This window comes from Metarhizium robertsii, assembly GCF_000187425.2.
Source record: "Metarhizium robertsii ARSEF 23 chromosome Unknown MAA_Scf_3, whole genome shotgun sequence".
NCBI classification, from domain to species: domain Eukaryota; kingdom Fungi; phylum Ascomycota; class Sordariomycetes; order Hypocreales; family Clavicipitaceae; genus Metarhizium; species Metarhizium robertsii.
In genome coordinates, this window is record NW_011942171.1 from 1,586,437 (window position 1) to 1,608,716 (window position 22,280).

The 22,280-nt window shown below is 52.4% G+C and overlaps 2 protein-coding genes across 2 annotated transcripts; both read right to left on the bottom strand.

The window, feature by feature from the left end:
• Positions 1-13,195: 13,195 nt before the first annotated feature.
• MAA_07376 (malate synthase) lies at positions 13,196-15,383 on the bottom strand (the record flags this gene model as incomplete). The annotated part of the gene is made up of 4 exons (XM_007825374.1): positions 13,196-13,253; positions 13,487-13,717; positions 13,799-14,777; positions 15,023-15,383. The coding sequence occupies 4 exons, from the start codon at positions 15,381-15,383 to the stop codon at positions 13,196-13,198; spliced, it is 1,629 nt and encodes a 542-aa protein (XP_007823565.1).
• Positions 15,384-18,065: 2,682 nt separating this feature from the next.
• MAA_07375 (Serine/threonine-protein kinase domain protein) lies at positions 18,066-21,925 on the bottom strand (the record flags this gene model as incomplete). Its single annotated transcript, XM_007825373.1, has 5 exons — positions 18,066-18,310; positions 18,369-18,668; positions 18,730-20,426; positions 20,504-21,226; positions 21,294-21,925. The coding sequence occupies 5 exons, from the start codon at positions 21,923-21,925 to the stop codon at positions 18,066-18,068; spliced, it is 3,597 nt and encodes a 1,198-aa protein (XP_007823564.1).
• Positions 21,926-22,280: the final 355 nt, after the last annotated feature.

Here is a 22,280-nt window from a genome sequence, read left to right on the forward strand (position 1 = left end):
GTCCTTGACAGGACATGGGTTGCGACGGGATGCCAAAGTACAGATACAGGCCCCCAGGTCGTCCTCCCAATTGTCCAGAACGTCAAGCAACCACCAGAGAGACTACTGATACTAGCTCCGAAGGGCTGAACAGCGAGACCCAGAGCCAGAGCCGGACAGCCCGGGGGGTGCAGCAGAGTGGACTGTCCTTAGCAGAAGGGGGGTGGAGGCAAGGTCTGGGCCTGGGAGACCTGAGAGACCTGAGAGACCTCGCAAACCTTGACAGTGGATCTCATGCCGTGGTGTGCGAGCGTGCAGTCAGTCAGGTATTGACATGTACTCCGTACTCACTACCATACCGTTGACATCCATGCCCCAATTTGAGTCTTCGCTGAGGACGGACTCTCGCTACCAGCGTGCCAGTTGCTGTCGTCAACCTTCTTGTCTGCGCGTCCGCGTCTGCATCGGTGTCTGCATCGGTGTCTGCCTGGGCTGGCATCAGAATCAATACGAATGAAGCAACTCTCAAATACTGTCCGTACATCTAGGTGCTGAGTAGTACTCACTCACCTAAATACCATACATACCATACATACAATGCTGTGTACATACCTAAGTAGGTAGTGGATATACTTTAGCAAAAGCATCTGCTCACCCCTCACTTGAGTTAACCCATATTTTGACAAGGCCCGCGGAGCCCAATATTCAACCTTCCTCCCACCTCAGTACGTACATCAATCGCCCGTCTTGTCAAACGTCGCCGATGAAGAGCTCTGGCCACGGAGATGCGTCCTAGACAGCCTCCGGGCTCCCCAACACAAGCAGCGAGGTCGGTGGAGCCCGACAGGGGGGGACTATTCCTGGGCTGGCCTCCTGATCTCTCTGGCAGAGTTCTAGTTGCTCTGTCGCTCCCTAGCTTTTTGCTCTTGTTTTTTGGCATCAAGATCCTGGAATGAGGGGGGGAGAGGTTGGCGGTACCCCGTAGGAGCAACTTGGGAGATAATGGATTGAAATCGGCAATCAAAGCCGCCTCCCTACGCCTCAGAGCCGATGAGAAAAAGACGCCGTACTCCGTACAATGTACGAGAACTGCAGGCTTAACATGTTGCAATGAACTGGGAGGTGGAGAGGAATGTTTGCGCGCCCTGCCCCTGCCACATGTTGCTCCAAACTGCACCTACTCCGTGCTCCATAGTACACAGTACTATTCATCCGTCCTGTGGTCCATGCAATCCATTCGGCGCATGGCTTCCCTGTTGATAAGCCCGTGCTGTGACAGAAATATGCCTTCACTTTCCCGAGTATGCGCACAAAGCAGGGTCCGTGATGAATCCATGCCATTTCGATTTGCTTTGTCTTGGACTGCGAATCTCTTTGCCGTCTATCAGGGGTCACGGCAGGCTAGTTGAGGCATTACTATTGTGGCATCGGGCAATATGTATACACGTAAGCCGCATTGTGATTGCTTCGTGTGCTTTCGGTGGGAGATGAGCTCGTGGAAATGCTTCAAGTCCCTGTTTATCGTGTTGCTCGCGTCGCCATTCGGTCAACTACGTACCTAGGTCGTTGTGCCGGGCGGTGACAAAGCTCTATCACCCCTACCAAAACGTGTTGTTTGTGGAACAGTCTTCGAGCCGTGTGCCTTTTCCCGGATTAAGCTACTCTGTAACCAACGAGGGCAGAACTGGGCTCCCGAGTCAATCAGTCGGTGTTGAACCCGGCAGCCTCCAAATCACCACACTCCTCTCCGGCCAGGGGCGACGCCTGCTGAGCATGCACTATTTGCATGGTCCCTACAATGAGCGACCACCTATAGTGTGAGTAGCGGAGACCAAGCTAGCTTCCTACCTACCTACATAGCTACCTAGGTAGGTAGGTGCCTTGGGTGTCAGTTGATTCGGGGCTGCACAATACTAGATAGATACTGTTGACACGCATTCCAGTGAACAGAACAATCCTCGTCGGAATAGCTGAGGCACATGTCCCGCCGAATACAGGATATCAAGAGTTGAAAATTCGACGGCCAATACCAATGAACCCAAAAAATGCGGCTGTGTCTTCTGATACGGGGCAGCATTTAACTACCCTAGTAGTTCTGTTCTCTCGTGTACTCCGCAACCAGTCAACAGTAGCACTTCGAGTGGATGCAAAATGTTCCCATGTACTACCACCACCTGCAGTCAGTTTGCCAAGCGATAACTGGAGGACCCGGATTGAAGGAATACCCACAGGATGGGAGAAATGGTCGGATTCGCAACGACTCAGGGTTCCAGAAAGATGAGGAATGCCTAATTATCTTGCGGTCAGGCTGTCTTGGGGAGGAAACAGGACTCGGGGGTCTCGCAAACAATCCCGCACAGTAATAATAGCCCAGAGAAACGGCGGCGGTGTTGTCCTCAATGACATGTGCGTTGAAGTCCCCAGCTGAATGAACCTCCACGCAGGTTACGGTTCAATGCTTGGGTATGAAAGTACATAATCACATCAAGACGTTTTGTGCCGCCTTTCTTCAAACCCAACAACAGGTGGCAAAGAGCTCAAGGTAGCCCAGCCCTCGTCCTTGGAAAAAGTGATATGTCCATGTACGTGGTACATAGAAAATCTCGGCGTCCTCAGCTATTGGATTGTAACGGTTACAGGGGTAATTAGAAGCCCTCAATCCTCATCACCATGCATTGGAAGTTTGGCTGAGCTGCATCCAGATTAACTATGCGGGGGGTCCTCCACATGGTACAGGGCTCATAGTTGAGAGGAAATGCCCCCAATCCCAATGATGTTGTATGTACACCCGCTGGAGTCTCGGACAGTGTCACATTAGATCTTCCACGGCTGACTTGTCAAGGTGCAATAGTAATCTAATATGGCAATCTGGCTCGACTCGATCCATAGCAATGTCATATTGGGGCTCATCAGCCTGACACGCTCCTCTTCAACGGGTCTTCTTTCCGACTTCAACTGGCCAAGCGAAGGTTCTAAAGGTCCATCCTCGCCCCAGGCCACAGCTTGCGATGCCTAAGACTCGTACCGATAACAGCATTGGACCAGGTGGAGGGGGTTAAGAAAGTATGTCCGGATGTTGAGAGATCTCGTGTGGATGGGCAAAGAAACACCCGGCATTCTCGTCCAGCTCCTCAGGAAGACCGCATCAACTTTGACACTTCGTGAATGAACCGCAGGCTCGTGAAATATCAAAATCATCCACTCACAGCTTTCCCAAACCTATTGGTGTAGTTGCTCCACTCACACATCTTGGTCGATACCCTTGCTATGTCACCCTGGTGCAGGAGAAAAGATACCATGTATGTAATAGGTAGATGGGCGGCTCCCCCTCCTAAGATCCCCTCCGCCAGAACGGAGCAGTGCTTCTCCCAGTGGATCCCAACTTGGAGTGCGTCTTTTATCCAAAGAGAACTTGGTGGGGAAGAGACATACATAGTTAATATGTCTACGACTCCCTAGTCGTCGTCTTAATCATAGACGCCAGTTTGGGCCAGTAACCTAGTGTGCTTTGCTAGTCTGAGGCCCTCGGAACTCCGTACCCCTCTCAAAGGCCCTCGTCTCTGGGTCGCCACTCAGCACGCAGCCACCACGAGGACTGACCCACGCGGTTTGTGCTTTGAGAATACAGGTTCGTGAGGGCCCTATTCGCATTTGAAGCATGTTCAAACGTTGCGGTGGTGTGTGTAAGTCCATAAACTGCCCAATGGATGCGCATGTTGAGACATGACATAATGTTGAGTTTTGCGTATTGTGCAATTGCTGAATCAACCCTTGACCCCAAATTCTGGTTCCATTGACCCAATGGACGGAATGAAGCCCTGGTCATGTCGAGCCCGAGGTAGTGATGCAATGTCTTGGTATAGAAACAGCAACAATGGCGTCTGCAACGTCAATCTGCACAACATTCCTACCATGAGCCAATTGGGAACGACTGCTGAAGATAAAGATGCCAGAGAGAAAAAAGGTTCCTCAAAGTAGTCGTCCATTATGTACGTCAGATTCTTGTTCCTTTGCTCTCAAGACTGTGAGCCCTGACGTATCGTGATTTCGGATAAAGGCATTTTTCAGGTAACAAATAACGTGCATACCTAAGCCCAGAAAATTACATGGGCCCATTCTTTCATCCATGAAATCGCGCACAATAGGATGCTGCAGACCTCTGTGTCTGACTTGGCCTTGAAAATTATGGGTACAGTGAAAACGGTTCAGATGCCATGTACAGAGTACCAGTCATTGTCAACCTGCTTTGTAAAATCCCCGACTCCGGGAGCAAATCTCGCAGAGCAATTGGAGGATGGTGCCCAAGGTGCCAACTTTGGCCAGACCGGAACTCCAAGAACTGCTACCGGAGAGATCTCCAACCTGGTAAATAATACCAGCGATATGCCAGGGCTTGAGCAAGATCCAGACCACCGCAGACCAGGTTCAGAGAGGCAAGATCGGCAACCAGCTAAGGGGCAGCAGGAAGCACACCCGAAAAAACAAACAGTAAGCCTCGCGGCAAGGTGGTGTTTGGCACAAAACGACTTCTCCACAAGCTTCACGGCTAGTAAGCTTTTTCATCGATGAGGGTGCAACGTCGTCTCCACAGAGTTGATCGATGTGGCCACAAGCCCCCGTGAGCCACTTGAAGCGAGTTTGGTTTCTCGAGTTCGATGGAGGTGACATAGTTGGGGACACGCACGCACGCGCGCGCCACAAGTGATGTCCAAGATGGAGGTAGTATCAAACTTGCGACGGTGGCTGACCTATTACGGTATTTTCCGCCTAGTGAACCTGTTCACAATGTACGCCTCCGTGCCGCCTCTCCCGAAGCGCCAAGTTGGACAGGAAGGGGAATAGCAACAGCCGCAACAGCTGCACCTATACCAAAGCAGAGGACTTTGCACATTAATGCGCTGCTGATCCCATAAGACAAAGGGAAACCTGGTCTGTCCATGCTTTGTGTCCTGTATTAGTATTAAGGTCTCGGGTAAAAGAGGCGTTTACCAGAGAGGAGACATTCCGGCTATGCACGCCTCATTTTCTGTTTGGATGGTTAAACTCAACCACAAATACGCGGAACGGCCATGGAAGCATTTGAGTGCTTTCTTCGAGATTTGGTGGCATGAAAATCTGTCCCTGTAATGGGAGTTCTGTGGATTTGTAGTCAGGGGAGTAGGTAGTTGGGTACGGGGTAGTCAAGCTGTTAAACGTTAACTGACGATAATGTAGACGTACATGGACTGGGACGTGACATACGTAGAAGTCTCCTCCTCTCACTGCCTCGCTGACAATTGCTGCATCATACTCCATACAGCAGTCGAGATTGATTTGTTATACTCCGTAACATTATCATAGCAGCATCATTGCTGTTTTGATATGTGCAGGTCTGAACGGTTCATGGTGGCGCAAACTCAAAAACCCGCATGTCTTTGACTGTAGGGTGTGGAATGAAAAACCGATGCTGTGTGAACGAACCCGTTGCATTTGGAAACCTCAGTGAGGTGGAGACGGGATATGGTTCGTCAAGTAATATCCATGTATCGAGGACTGGCTGTCGTTTACTTACAAGGCGTCCTTGCCTTGTTCTGCAATCGCTCAAATTTGCTGGGAACATTATCGAGGCTTGAAACTCTCTGTCTTTTTGTTGTCGTTCCTTGTTTTTTTGCCATCCCGGTCTTGCTTTTGAAACGCATAGACTACTGCGGCATGACTTTCGCCGACAATGGAGACAGCCTGACCGACATGCCGGTAAAGTGAATTGCTAGCCCTTGCACGTACGCTTGCATTGGGGCTTCGGGAGACGTACCGCCACAACCAAAGCCAAGCAACTGACAGAGCACCATGGCGCAAAGTACGATCCGGGGATTTGCAAAAGGCGTGCTCCGTAATATTATGGGCAACCAGCCACAAAGATCGCCTCTTCCCCAAATGATGGGGGACCTGCCGATGGGCTGGGGGCGACAGCGCCAGACAAACCAGGGTATCCTGCGCGAAATTAGCAAACAACCTCCTGGAGGGGGATATCTGCTTAATATCAGGAGCCATTAGTGTCAAGGGTCAGCTGACGGCTCGGCATGGCAGCACAGTTGAATATCGAACTCAGAATATGAACATGTCGACACAATTCACAGCAAAAGATGGAGCTGGAAGCGGTTTCCTTGGTGCAATCGGTGCAAGCGGCTCTTGATAGAACCAGACCATCAACGCTTCGATATTCGCACTAGAGGTCCCAAGGTTCAAACATCTGGGTCGAGAACATTGCGCCAGAGAGAGTGAGCCAGAGCAGATGCCCAGGTTAGGCGGCAATCGGCACAGTACGGATTACCCGGCCACATACCCACATACGTACCGTACTCCGTAGACATACGACCTGGAGCAAACATTTTGAGCAGGAGCGCAGGACCGCGGGCAGCATGGGCAGTAAAGGCGACAAAGGCAGGTGTTTCCTTCCATACTTAGTACGGAGCGCGTGGTGGGGTAGCGGAAGAGGAGGCACCGTGTTACAAGCTCTGGAGCACGGGGTACATGCGGGTACATGCGTCTGTTCAAGTGCCCGCAGGCGAGAGTACGGAGTAGTACTCTACATAACTATTGTCCTTGTGCCCCGTACACCTTACGGATACAATGGAGCGCGCTGTCATAGGGGCTCTTGAGCTTGTGGTGACATTGTTGTATGTACGAGGCTCCAGACGTCAAGTGCAAGCAGAATTCTGCGCTGAGCGACTTGGCATCTTGGCGACTTGCAGCTGTCGGGATGTGGGACTCAGAGGTAGTCATCAAGCAGTGACGTCCATGGTGTATTTGATTGGTGGAGGGACACAACCTCAACCTTCTCTGCTTCATACCGATCCATGGGTCCAAGTCTCGGTCCCAGCAGACTTGCACGGGAACAGCAGCTCTGGGCCTGATGGGAAGTCCATCATTGAAACATTTGATTTGACAAAACAGCCGTACCTTGGCAATCTTGGTTGTTGAAAGCGGGAATGGAGTAAACTTAGAAGCAGCCCCAGCACCTGCCTGTCCTTGCTGAGGCTGAGAGAGAGACCCATTGGACAACTCGACATTGGCCAGAAGTCAAAGGACCGATCCACTTTCATCTTTGCACTTGCTCCCCACACCTCCACCCCTCAACTTCCTGCAACATCTTGAGCGCAAGAGTGCACAGACGGGAGCCACTCACTACCAACTTTGGGGCCATTTGCTATTGTGCGAGCGTCCCTGTGCTGAACTTCGGACAGGGACCCCGTGGACGAATAGCTGCATTCTAAAGTTGGAATATGCGAAGTCCAGTCTACTGCGAGACCTCTCTTCTCTCTTTTTTCTTTCTTTGGTTTTGATGAGCTTGTTGCGTAATCCCAGCTGGTTTGACGGAACATGCCGCTGCCCCTGCGCTGGTCTCATTGCAAAGTCACGCCTTTGCATTGCCTGCTTAACAGTCATTGATACTTGATCTTGCAAGTTGGAGAGTTGGAGAGTGACTACTCCGTAGCTCGAGCAGATGTAGGAACTACCTAGTACCTGGTACTCCTATCTTGGCACTTGGGGCATCTGGGTTCCTCGGTCCGGTCGCGGCAAACCAGGCTCAGCACTGCCAAGAGCACCACCACAGAACGCACTACTCCGTGGGAACAGCCCCAATCGAGGCAAGTGCGGCTGGCGTGAATCGCACTCGCTAATTCCGTGCTTATTACGCGCGTACAATCGACTTGGAGCCAACTTTTACCAGATGACGGCACGCCTGACCCAACATCAATCAATGGTGAAGCGCGCGCCATTCGATGTTCAGGCGCTCCAACATTCAAGGTTTCGGAACATTGGACCGTGGGCCCTTGCCACCACCATCACCGATTCACCACCACCACCACCACCACCAACCACCACCCACTACTCTCAGGTGCCATGATCGTGCCATCTACAGCACAACATTGCGCTACCCCCTCTTTCGCCTATTGGGCTTGGCACCAGGCTTCGGGACTGCGCTTGGTTTCTCCGTTCTGGGACAAGTCTGTGACGGTTGATTTAGCCAACCATGACAACTTCCCCTAGCCTCCCTCCTCTGTGTCCATTGAATCGGCGACCAGCACCTGCGCGCTAAATTATCCAATTTTCGCAAAGCTCGTTATGGGAGTGTCAGTATGACACCATGTTACGAAGTGCTCCTGGTAACACCAAATGCGCAAAGTACAGCATGCATTTCGGCCCGGATCAATAAGGCAGCTCGTCAATACAAACGAATTTGAGAAAACTCAATTGCCCCTGCCATGGCTTTGGGCTCTGGGACAAGTCTGGGGGGAAAGCAAACAGATGATGTTGGAATCACCCCTGTGATAAAGCTCGTGCAATGCATTTTGCCATGTGAGTCCATGCAGCCTGACGTTGACGACCGTTACATGCTAACATTGGCGAGGGGAGACGACACACGCCAGCGTTGGCACGATGTCGGAGATGAACCAAGCTCATGAATCCCGCTAGAGCACCTCGTTCAGCAACAGCGGCATCGTCACGATGAACTGAACTGCCTCCACCCGACAGGCGCGGGAGTTGGATATTCCGCGATTGATTTGGTGAACACTTCCGCTGCTTTGGCACCCATGTCCTCACCAGTCCTCGCCATGCAAATGTTACAAATCATGATGCCAGGCTCATTCACCCTAGGCTCAATATTTCGCTGCATGTTGATTATGTATCACTTTGACCTCGTCTTGACCCTGACAATCCTGGTCCAACAAGGCCTGCTTTCATCCGCGGTACCCAACAGAGTGGTCAAAACCCACCGGGCCAGGGTGACCCCAGAGGACGCGACTGAGAGCTTGTTGCAATTCGCCTGGTCTGTGTTATGTATGTATGTACACGGAGCACAGCTACAGCCGCACCTTTCTTTCAAGTTGGAAACGCCCAATAACAAGTCCCGCTTCCGATTCGCGGCTGAAATGGGACGGCCGACCAAGCTCACCTAGGGCAAAGAGCAAGCACTTCCTTGGAATCGCTCTTTTATCGCCAAGCTTAGCGCGAGATAGACTAGGATAGACGATTCAGCAAAGGTCACGGAACGGCACCGCTGCGGGACTTGTCGCATATCAGACTTTTGGTCCTCCGCCCCATCGTTCAACCACTGTCACTGAACAGGCAATAGGCGCTATTAAAGGAGCGAATAAGAAGGATGGACTGCCATCCCGTTCCCTCGGGACCAGCTTGTGCGCTGTGCTTGCATCTCTAGCGCTTGGCATACCATCACCCCCTCCCTGCCGTGCTTGTTTGTCTTCAAGTACGCAAGGTATGTAGCCAGGCCCCCTAGTCTGGCAGCCATGCAGTGCAACGTCGGGCAAGAAACCAAGATGCTTGCCCTCCTCACGGACCGCCACCCCATCGCTCATCTCATGTCAGCTTCCTCTTGGCTCCGCCCAAACTCCACCGGCTACTCCATACAGCGCCTCATCAACCTGCGACTTAGGGGAAGCTCCTGCATGATGAGGTCTGCTCCTTTGTGGCAAGAGTGGTTCCGGGTCTGCGTCTGCCGGTTCCCATGATGAAGCTGATCGCTACATGTACATGTTTATGCAGACAGGCTGACATGAATTGCGTCCAAGTATTTCTCGTATGTCAACGGCTCTGGAGTTATGTACCTGAGCGGCTCGCACTATCATACACAATGTCCAGACTGTCCTGGCCGCCAGTCTCCACGAGTTACCCCGGAATCATATCCGTGTCCTCCAGGCATCTCTCGAGCACAAGGGGCACCGTCTTGGAACTAATAACCCAGGTTCACTTGTGGGACTAGCAGGCACGTGGGAGTAGCGTCTTGGCTTTTGAGAGACAAAAGATGAAATGACATAGTATTGTACTTCTTCTGGCAGAGTTCGCAGTATGCCATCCAGTCCAGTCCGGCATACGAAAAGACAAAGCCTGTACATTGTTACGAAAATCCATTGGCCCTCGGCAGGTTGCCTGTGATTCCTGGGTGTTTGAATGTATCCCATCCGTGCCAAGGCATACCTGGGTACATACAGGAGTGTCAAGTCTCTCTTCTTAGGTATGAGACACGGAGTGCGAAAGATTCTGCCTGGAGGTGTTGCGAAAATTGGGTGGATCAATGGTAGTATTTCCAAACGCAGATGACAATACGATGATCGCCTCCTGACATCCGGCGCCAGCATTGAGGGTGACGGCAGAATCCCAGCGCGGATCTTGCACCATAGGATACACATAGTCGATGTTGTATCGTTTCGAGGATGTATCCACAGAGGGCATCAAGAAGCAAAGCAAAGCAACCTAGCCAAGTACCTACCTAGGTCCTTGCGCACGCATGTAGGCACACAATTTCCACACATACATATACGTTTTGGTCAGTGCTAATGTATTGGCCCAAGCAGGTACCACATCAGTGATATCAAGTTCGGTCCCAAAAACCGTTCCAAAATGACGCCGTAACTAATTTGACGTGAATGGCCTAAGCTCAAGATTTAGCCCAACTGCAATGTATGTACATATATATACACAGTTGTTTTGACGTTCGTGTTTCCTGCATTTAGCCCGCCTTTTCGTGATTGAGGGCACTTGCGCGACGGAACAGCCACTTCCCAGCAGACCGGTTAGGGGGCGTCTGGTATAAACTATAAGGCTCTGGAGTCAATGAATATCGGATCCATCATACACCCACACACTCTCGAAGATGGCCCAGACCGACTCTGATCTGATCAGTCCCTTCTACTAGTACTACTAGTGGCCTGCGGTACCGTTGGCTGGATGTGGCTGACCCCAAGCCCGCCATATGCGCAGAGTGCCATGCGAGATTCCGGTGCTACAAACGCCACAAAACAAGGATAGCATGGAAGTTTGTTGATCAGGCCATCACATATTGCAAGAGCTCGTTACAGTCAGTTTCCAAGACCTCAGCTACCGTGGGGTTGTACTACTTGCGGCATCTATCAGAAATTGGTTGCAGGCATTAGGAGGCGGCGGGAGCGTCGTTGAGGACATAAGCCATGATTTGCATGGTTAATTTGAAAGTTGGGCCTGTCGGTATGTAATTTCAATCTCACTCGTTTCACTCCGAGGGCCAGGAACATGAATATGAGCATGCACATCCACGCCCAAATATTGATTTTCAAAGTCGTCGCTCTAAGCTAAGTTTGCCATGTCCAAGTCTAATATGGTCGAGAAGTGAGGGGAGGACAAAGAAATGACCGAAAGACTTTGCAGCATTGGTTGAAAGTGAGAGAAGCATAATTAGTCCACATTTATCTCCAACACACACAGTATACTGCCGGTCATCAATGAGCAATTTGTTAACTTTCTGTTTTAGTGAACAGAATTTCTCTTGCTCGGACAGCTCTGTTTTATCCCCTCGACCCTGGTTCTCTTCGCCCTCGTGCCCACTTCCTTCCTTTCTCTTCGGTCTTTGATATTCTAATTATTGCATCATCTTTTTATACCACCCGGAGAATTATGCCACCATGATGGCTCTCGCCAGATTTCCCTTTCGGCACCGCCTCATCTGTGGGACAGAAGCAAGGACACAGACACGCCCTGCCACCACAGATCTGGGGGGGGAGGAAGGGGAGGGGGCACATCAAAATGTGTCAGACATGGCGTAGGGCTCTGGAGCGGCGAGTACAGATACCGCGTGGTAGGGTCTCGTGGTTTCCAACCTCTTGGCATAAATACCGGACCAACCGTTGTTGAAGGCGTTCTTTAGCGTTCTTGTTCTGTATGAAGCTGGCGGCTAGGCGACTGTCTGGGCCGCAGCCCAGCGGGCGAGGCGTGCAACGGCGCCGCAGCCACCGACCTGTCAATCAGTCCTGGGCTGTTATTTGCCAGTGTGTAGCCCTCGAGAGCAACCGGGAGGTACTTGCTGGTACTGGAGCAGAGAGGGAGGCATGGAGTGCGAAGGCGCCGGGAATCTATCTGCCAGGTGGTCCTTTCGCCTTTGCGCCCATGGGACTGGGCCCGAGAAGGGGGTGGGCAAGTCGACGCAGGGTCTCGATAGCGCCGGCTTGACAAGTCTCGCACTCCGGGTCCTGTGGTTGGCTGGTGGCGATGGGGGGCGGGAGGGTTCAATGAATTCAGATGGAGGCTGCTGCGACTGGCAGAGCCAGAGCGATTGTCATTGCCAGCAAGTCAACCCTGGGAGGGTGTGCGGCTGGCTCTGAGTACCATGACAATGAGCACGACCGCCCGTCTGCCCACTCACAAGATGATGCCACTAATAGCCTTCGCATATACACGCATCTTCCAGTGGCTCGAAACCGCATCATGTCGATTACGTATCAATGGAAACAAAAGGGGACAAGACGAGCAGTGGAACTGTGCCAGAGCAAAGTTGAGGCCAAAAAACGAAAGCGGCCGTTTTTTCCCAATCCGCCCGCTGGCGGAGCACTCTTCGCGACGCTAACTAGAGCCTCGAGCGATGCGAGAAATTGATTCGTCTCGGGTACGTGGGAAAAAGTCAGGTTTCTTGTTGGAATGCGAATGAGTTCAAAATGCGCGGCCGCACACTTCGGAGTTGATTCGGGGGAGGCCATGGGGACTCATGGGAGCCGGTTGACGTCGGTCTTGTTCCCCCGCGAATCGGGGGCCTGATATCAGACGGGAAAAGGTCGAGTCAGTCAAAACAGTAAAGGGCCGTGTAAATGGGAACCGAAACAGCCTACAGGCCCGGGATCAAAGGTATGGTTCGTCGGCGGCCCATGCTTCAGCCATTCAAACTCCTGTAATAGCGACAATGTGGGTGGCAATTCCTCAATTTCCCTCTAATCGAGATGCGGGGCGGGGGTAGATGAGATGACTCGATTCAAGAATTTTGAGTTTTGGGGGGAGGGGGGGATACCCGCCATGATTCAACAAGTGTGGTGTCGTGGTTGTGCGGTTTTGCAGATGGAATTTGGACACGATGAGGCCTAGGGTAGGCTATGTGCTGGGTGCTGGTATTATTGATAAACTACACAGAAATAGTTGAACTAGATACGTGACACCCGACCTGGACAAACTATCTTTTATAAGCAGCAGATCCTCGAGGCAGAGGCAAGTTTTCCAAAGGGACAATTACCGAAAAGCACAGCGTGGCATACAAGTCTTGAAGCTAGAATTCGCGCCAGGGTTAAAATAGGCTGCTCAAAATAGGGTCACAAAAATACATCAATTCCTGTCCAACTGCAGTCTTTCCATTTCCAAGCCGTCACTCGGTAAACCCGTGTCATTGCCCATGTTTTTTTTTTCTTTTTCAAATCTCTAATTACAGCTTAGAAGCGGGACTAGGGGTGCCAACCTGCGTGATTTCATTGTAGAGCAACCTGTTTCACGATTTAGCCTCAATTCAATAGTGTGACACAGCGGCAGTAGCAAACGACCAGATTGCCCCCAAGGTGACGTCTTTTTCAAGTCATATTTCCCACTCCCATGATACTGGTAACATGCAGAGCAAAAGAAATGACAAAAGTACGGAACTTGGGGGCACAGCCGGACTAGGGGGGGCCCAAATAAAAGGGGGAAAAGGGGGAGGAGGGGCAAGTTTTCAAAAACATACGTTGTCAGGAAATCGGCATAGTCCTCGCCAGTGACTTGGCCGGCAAAGTACTGCGCGGCAAGGTGGTACTTGTTGCCCTTGCCGGCCTTGGAGGCCAGCTCGTCGGCCTGCTCCTTGAGGAGCTTGAGGGCGTAGGCCTTGTCGATGCGCTTGCCCTCGGCGGTTGAGACGCCGTGCCTCACCCACTGCCATACTTGGGAGCGGGAGACTTCTGCGGTGGCGGCGTCCTCCCTGCGTGGCGGTTGTGTTAGCGGGTATTCGTGCCGGTACTACGGAGACAAGAGACAGAGAGAGAGAGAGAGGAGCACGTACATCAGGTAGTTGATGGGCACGCAGCCTACGCCGCGGATCCAGGCCTCCATGTAGCCCAGGCCAATGTTGAGGTTCTTGCGGATGCCGTCCTCGGTGATGCTGCCGGGGACGTTCATGTTGAGGAGGTCGTTCTGGCCAATCTGGACGTCCTCGCGGCGCACAAACAGCTGGTTCGGGGTGGGCATGTGCTTGTTGAAGATGTCGGTGGCGATGGAGGCCAGGGCCGGGTGGGCGACCCAGGTGCCGTCGTGGCCGGCGCGGACCTCGCGCAGCTTGTCGGCGCGGACGTTGTCCATGGCCACGTCGTTGGCCTTCTTGTCGTCCTTGATGGGGATCTGGGCGGCCATGCCGCCCATGGCGTGGACGCCGCGCTTGTGGCAGGTCTGGATGAGCAGCTTGACGTAGGCGTCCATGAAGGGCACCGTCATGGTGACGCACGAGCGGTCGGGCAGGACAAAGTTGGGGTTCTGGCGGAACTTCTTGATGGTGCTGAAGATGTAGTCCCAGCGGCCGCAGTTGAGGCCGGAGCTGTGGTCGCGCAGCTCGTAGATGATCTCGTCCATCTCAAAGGCGGCCAGGATGGTCTCGATGAGCACGGTGCCGCGGATGGTGCCGCGCGGCATGCCGATGTAGTCCTGGGCCAGGTTGAAGACGTCGTTCCAGAGGCGGGCCTCGAGGTGGCTCTCCATCTTGGGGAGGTAAAAGTACGGGCCGTAGCCGCGGCGCTGCAGCTCGACGGCATTGTGGAAGAAGTACAGGCCAAAGTCGAAGAGGCCGCCCGAGATGGGCTCGCCGTCGACGGTGACGTGCTTCTCGTCGAGGTGCCAGCCGCGAGGGCGGACGATGAGCGTGGGCAGCTTCCTGTCGGTGCGGAGCTTGTACTCCTTCTGGCCCTGCTTGAAGTCGACCTGGCGGCGGTTGGCGTCGTACAGGTTGACCTGGCCATTGATCATGTTCTCCCAGGTCGGGGCGCTGGAGTCTGTGAAGCATGTTAGCCCGTTGTCGCTGATGTCGTTTGGTCTCGGCATCAAGCTCGGCAGGGGTTCCACATGATCCTCGGCATATCATTCCATTCGGTTGGATAAGCCGACGAAGCAGGCAGGAACGACTCGAGCTGCTCGGAGCTGCCTGAAATTGCTGTTGACAAAAGAAAAGACCCCAAGCAAGGGTCAACAGAGACAAGTCGTTGCATTTACATAAAAAAAAAAAAAAAAAAAAACTCACCCTCAAAATCAGCCATATACGTATACACGTCGGCATTCAACGCATTCACAACCATCTTCCGGTCGGTAGGCCCGGTAATCTCCACGCGGCGATCAACCAGGCCCGGCGCGGGCGGCGCTCCCTTCCAGGTCGGATTCTCACGAATGTGCTTCGTCTCGGGCAGGAAGTCGGGCAAGACGCCGCGGTCAATCTCGGCCTGGCGGATCTTGCGGCGCTCCAGCAGCTGCTTGCGGGTGCCGTTGAAGGAGCGGTGCAGGAGGGCAAGGAACGCGAGCGCCGGGGGCGTCAGGATCTTGCGGTGCGCCTCGCCAACCTTGCCGGTGACGGAGACGCCCTGGAGGATGGTGTCGGTGGCAGCCATTGCGGTTTCCTGATGTGCGTGTCTTTTGCAGAGGTTAGCCGAAGGGCCGGTGATGTGAGTGATTGGGGACTGGGTGAAGCCGGCTCAGCGGATGGTGAGAAGCAAGGCCTAATCCGAACGAAAAAAAAAAAAAACCAACGTCTTTTGAAGGTGTTGAGATGGAGGATGGGAAGAGGGTGCGTTCAAAAAAAAAAAAAAAAGGTGAAGACGAGAGGTGTGTCGGGCGAGAATTGCCGAAATGTAGTTTCGTCACAGCCATGTATGTCGTCTCCGGATCTGCATGGCTTTTCACGTGTCAACGACGACGGAGCTAGTGGTTCCATCCACACCCGAGCGCGCAGGCGGACGGGTATGATGGGAGCGCCGGTCCATAGGGAAATAAAATAAATGAAATAAGAATAAATGGAACCCACCTCGTACGGCCGTTGCGGTTCAAAACGGTAGAGATGAATGCCTGTCGTTGCCTCACGTCACGCTGGCGATGGAATCAGATTGGTCACAATCGGGATAGCTTTAGTTGTTCGTTTTATGGAAGAGGGGGAGAGGGGGGGAGGCCGAAAATCACCAAAAAAAGAAGAATAATACGTCAATCGGGGAGAGGGGAATGTACTACAGCTCTGGCCTTTCTTATATTTAGCTCCCACGCGCGTATGCGCCCACGATAGAAGGGGGTTTATTCATTGAAGCTTGCAGACCGCGGCTACGGTTCTCACGATGCCCATCCGCTTCTCGGCCACCATCGGTCTGCGCTCGGAGGTACGGAGATAAAACAGAAACATACATGCAATTCAGAGGCGAATCTTAAACACCTGGGAGGGCATGGATGAGCATATCTGATACGTAAGTAGGGAGCACTGCGGCATTGGCCTTGACCATGAGTGACAGTTGACGGAGGTCAATGGCTGCTTTGTGCTACCAGTTCGACCGTCTCTCCAGCCTTGGCCGTGGTGGGGACGCATCGGACGCAGGTGGCCAAGTACACACGCAACAAATGCAGGTACCGCGGCCATGCTTCTCCCACGTCCGCGGGACCTGCTCCGCGATCGCCCATACCTCCGGTCCCACGCAGGGCGCCACCCCACCGGAGCCAACGCGGGGTAGCCCAGCAAAACGGCCCAGTCTCGGCCCAGCGCACTCTTCACTGAGCTCTGGGAGCTCCCCATGCTCCAGCGCCCCTTCGCCGGCCGGCGGCGCGCGTGCAACCTCCAGCCTGCCACGCCGCTGCCAACGGGCCTGGCCGATCTGGACATGGACACTCCAAGCCACGACATGACCGATTGACTTAACCGAGTTTTACCACTTCTTGATTCTCAACTTCGTCATCTCTACCGAACCCATCTATCCCTCCCTCCCCCTTGAATAACTAATAACTAATAACTACACATCCTCCGCACCCGCCCTCAAGCTACGCCTCGGTCATCCCACCGTCAGTCCTATCGTACCAGCAGTACACGGTGACGTTCGTACTTTACTTACCTAGGTACCTAGTGTAGCTGTCGGAACCAGACATCTGGAGGCGCCTCCCACATCCGAACCGGCCAGCCAATGCCCTGCCACCGATCCATCGAACCAAGGTGTGTGTTCGCGAGGGACCACGATCCAAAAAGGGCAAACATCCCCACGGCCGACAAAGGACGATTTTAAACCGAGGCTTCGAATGGGGACTCCAGAGTCCAGACGCCATGGCCTGCTGTGCCGCCGTGCCCCGAGTCTTTCCGGCCTTCAATGGGGCCACCGATGACTGACCCGCCGTCATGTCCGTATGCCTTCACACAAATGTTCTTTGCAGCTTCGTCGTCCCGGTAGCTCTGCCTTCCTTCAAAGTTGCATCCATTGATTCATGTCCATGTACGTATAAGCAGGCTTGATGCCTACTCATCCTTGCATCCTCGGTGACTTGGCAGGGTTCCATGATCGCAGCAGCAACAGAGAAACATCAATGCTTTTCTGTCGTGCCGCCGCCCGGCCGTCGTTGCACTCACACACCAAGTCAACACATACCACCGTCCCGCCACCAATTTGTCATGATGGTGCCTCTTGGTCTCGACATCCATTAATACCACCCATGCCGGATCCAGTGACGTGCATGCCACTTAACCCCAATTAACCATGTCCATTACTAAAAACAGTCGTCATGACACTTCTCTCCGTCACCCACCACGTGCCAGGTCCTTGATGATTCTTTTCTTCATTTAGTCCGACAAAAGAATACACTTGAATACACTTCAGCTGAAGCAATGCCAATTACTCTAATACATACACTGATAAACAGCATCAACTCCATTCCTCCCCGAAACCTTGTTCAGCCATGCAAGAAAACACTTTCCCCGTTGTCACAGCATCTCGCCGTGAAACATCGAATGACAAAAATAATATGTGCCTGATTAGCAAGTACACCCATCTCCCTTGACTTTCCTACGGTCCGCAATCCAAACGCCTTCCCTACAAGCCAAAACGGACAGTAAGAAGGAAAAAAAAAAAGACCGAGCAATAAAAAGCCTGTTTGTGTCCGACAAACGAGCCAAGAGGGAAATCGCAAATCCAATAATAGCCGTTGCCTGTTCGCCATATTCATATTCTGTTTGCTCTTTGGGGTTCAAAATTACCATTTACCCACAGAGGAACATCCTCCCTTCTTCATTACAGGTTTGATATCAATGAGTATTATGTTGTCGTTATTAGTCATAAGTTGGTGGTTTTTGCTTCGTGTGAGTTGAGCGTATTGATCATCATCTTCTTCTTACTTTTGTCAGTAACCAACAGGTGTCGGCTCTCAAACATAACCTTCATCGTGTGAACAATGCGATGCAAAGTGCTTGCCGCGCCGCGTTCTTGGGTGAATCGGACAATGCAAAGTGGCTGCTTCTTGCCATGCTCAATCACCTTCATGATCTCCGCAGCAAATTCGACTTCTCTCAAATTCAAGTCTAGTTACTTCGGTCAGCTGTGCTTCCCCAATGTCCTACCAACCAGTGAGGAACCTACAGTTCTTAGCTCTCAGTCTTCCAAAGACGATGTTGCGCTGCTTGTCAACCTGCGCAATTCTTATGCCATAACGCCGCCAATCGCGCAACAAAATCACAACCTCCTGGCGAGCTCGCTGGCAGGTCAAGGTCATGCAAAGATAGCCAGTCGCTGGCTTGACGCGGAATAGGCGCGTAAGCCAATTCTGCTTGACTTCAATATGCCGGGTGCCACCCGAGCTTGATCCAGCCACGCCGGATCGTCGCTTTCGCACGACTGCCCGGCCCGACTCTTGCTGCTTTTCAGGCACATCCTCCAGACCTGTACATCGGTTAGTCTCCATGGGGCTCGATTAAAAAGAGAAAATCGGCGTCAGTAGTACCTTCAATAGTCATACCAGTTTCCTTGCCCTTGTTGCTCTTCCAAAATGGAAAGGTAAAGTTTCTCTTCTTGCTTTGTTCACTAGACTCCTCGTCGGAACGATGTTGCTTGGAGTCTGTGGAACTGCTTGCCCGGCGTGCTCCGCTGTCGCTGGAACCGGTGCTGGATTCTGCTCTAGAGACTCGCTTAAACCAAGATGACTTCTTCTTCTTGGGGGCGGATTCCACATTGTAGACATGATCATCGTATTCCATATCATCGTAGGAGAGCTGCTGATGAAGGGGATGCCGAGAGCCTCCATCTCTGTTCGCCGACTGGGTATCAACGAGGCTCGAGGATCTGTGCGGGTTTCCAGGGGTGGGTGAGTTGACAACCCGAATAGTACGTTCAACCCTGCTAAGATAGTCCATACTACTGTTCTTCTCATTTGCTCGTCTCACAGGGCTCTGTGGTGGAGCGGACACAATACGAGCTCCATCGCCGTGAAGTCCAGCATTTTCATTTATCGAAGGCAGCGTAGAAAGCTTTCTATGTGTCTGGGTGTAAACCGGAGCTGAGACAGCCCGGCGGTCAACCTGTCTTGGGAGAGCAGGAACTTTACTGACTGCTTCCGCGTCCCCATTCTTGGCAGAATCTCTGTCCGGTGAGATTCGACGCGCGTTAGTCCTCTCTGATACTGTGGCTTGAGTCTGCGTGCTGACGACCTTGGGTAGTGGAGGTAAAGGACGGCTGTTCCATGAGTCGCTGGATGCGTCAGTCACTGGGGAGATGGTCGTCGTTGGGCTATCGAGGGATACTGAGAACGGGTTGGATTCCCGGTGTCTACGGTCACCCTCGGTAGTCGACGAGTCGCACTCTGAATCGTAAACGATAAGGGAGGTCTTGAATGCCTCGTCGCAGTCCTTGGCGCAGGTGTTGCTGAATTTGCGCAGCTCTTCATGGAAAATCATAGAAGCACCGTGTTTCTTCGGAGATTTATTGTCAGGGCTGCCCATAGCCTTAGGGTACGTGCCATCAGCTTTTTTAGCCAAGTCTGGACTTGCACATCGGCCGGCCGGTGCCGATACTCGTTGAACCGTTCCGTTACCAACAACAACCATAGGAGATCCAGTATTGAGATTGGCTGCCCGCGGACCAGGTCCAGTAGAACCGGATCCCTTGCGGATATGAGAGAAGTCTACACCTCGTTTGTGGCGGAGACTAGGCACCCGTATCTTGGGAGTTCCTTGTCGACTACTTCGAAGTGAAGCAAGTGATCCACGAGAGGATTGTGGCCGACTCGTAAGCGAGGCTCTTGTTGAGTTTGCCCGCACACGACGGGTGTTGGAGCCGCTGCGCATTCTATTAGTTTGTCCAGTTGCAGTTGTGGTAACAACCTCGCCATCACGATGCACAGTAATCTTTGCATGGCTGACTTGCGTGTCGCATTGTTGTAGCATGCGACTGCTGCGGTATGGATCATAGTTGTCATTTTCTGTATCGGGGGCGTTGGATATCACTGTGAAGCGCGAAATAGAACGCCCGTGTCCATTTGCTCTGGGTTTCTCAAATTGGCAGGTTGAGACACGCCTCTTCCAAATAGCTGGTTTGAGATGGTGGTAGTCGCTCATGGAGTGGGCCAATTCTGGCTTGAAGTCTTCCAGCTGCTTGTTCCGATAGTTATAAAGCAACCAATAAAAGGCCTTCTGGTCATTTGGCCTAGGTTCGATATTCTGTTAGTTATGCATACACGGGAGGACACTTGTTGGGAGTTGATGCCACCGATTGCTACTTACTCTGCGGATGTAAGGTTGAGGATTAGATCCTGCTCACTGAACATGTGCCACATAGATCGAAGTTGTCGAAGGAGCTGGGGGTCAATGTTGGCTCTAGCTACAGGCGTATACTGGAAACCTTTTCGGGTGTCTGGCAACTGGGCGGTGTTGTCTCCGAATTCGTCCAGGTACTTATATTTCTGAACCAAGGGGTGCCTCCAGATATCCTTCATGGTAATTCGGCGTTCAGGATTTACCTGGAGCATTCGTCGTATCAGATCCTCAGCCTCGGGACTGAGACCCTTGGGCATCTCATAATGTCCCTTCTTTGTTTTGGCCATCATGACCCGCAAGTCAGGGTCATCAAATGGTAAGGTGGCCGACAGCATTGCGTAGAGAATGACGCCCATGCTCCAAATATCAGCCCGGTCCCCACGATATTGCCGGTTTTTGAGTAGTTCTGGAGCAGCGTAATGGGGGCTTCCGCAAGCCGTGGCAAGCTGATGTGTAGCGGTTTGGTGAAGCGCAGCCATACCAAAATCTGCAATCTTGATTTGCAAGTCTGCAGTGATGAGAATGTTCTCGGGCTTTAGATCACGATGGCACACATTGAAAGAATGGCAGTAAGAAATGGCACTCATCATCTGTCGGAAGAAATGGATGGAAAGGTCCTCAGGGAGTCGTCCTCTGGAGTTGATAAAGGTAAAGAGATCGCCCTGATCGATATACTCGAGAATGAGATATCTGTTTTACGTCAGCAGATGAGAATATTGACCGGCAATGTGGAGAGTGGAAAGAGAAGAAAACTGACATTTCAGAGCGGTTCTCCCATATGTCGTACAGTTTCATGATATTTGGGTGTTCGATAAGTTTAAGAATTGCCACTTCACGCTCAATTGCCATGGGAACGCGCATCTCTCCGTTGATCTGGTCAGGGAGACTGTTGTCCCATTTGCTTAGAGCGGCCATGGAGCTATCTTGGACCAAGTAGGCCATCGTTCTGTTCACAATTTTGACGGCAGCAAGTTGGTTGGTGATGTTGTGTCGGCAGAGGCGTACGCGAGCTGACGAGCCTTTGCCCAGCGTTCGTCCCAGCTGCCAAGGCCCAATATGCGTCTTGTAGTTCTTCTTGCTTCGACTGCTCGAGGTTGAAGCATACGAAGCTTGGGACATTCGCTTATCGGCCTCTGCAGGCTGCGGATACGGATGCTGTATTACACCAGACATTTGGGTGTTGAGAGTGATGTTTGCTGGAGCCATAGCTTGCCGGCTTTCTGGTCTCGTATGTGACGCCGGTTGGTTATGCTGGGGATGAGCCACTTCGGACTGGGCGTAACGCGGCAGCTTGTTTGACTGCTGTTCCAACACAGGGATCGGGGAGTTCATTCGGTTCGTCGTCTCGGCCAAGGGCGAGCGAACCTTGGCAACCATCGCATCCGCCATGTTGGTGTTGGTGATGTCGTAGGAATTAGCACATAATATTCGGGGTTAGCTATTTCAGTTCGTCGACGTCGTGTTTCTGGCCGTTGGCGGTGATGCTTGTTTTTTCCTCCTCCCAGTCGCGCTGGCTGTTAATGATAGCAGACAATACAGGTCGAAAACGAAGTTTATGGAAGGCAACGCGGTGGAAAGTCGGAACCAGAGGGGCCAAGATCAACCCGACGAAGGCGAAGGTTAAGTGTCGGTGGCGCACACGACAGCAAAGAAAGAGAGGGAAAGAGAAGAGAAGAAAAAAGGACAACTACAAAGGTCGAGGACCGTCTGGTTGGGAGGAGCAGAAAGGGCAATGGAGCCGAGT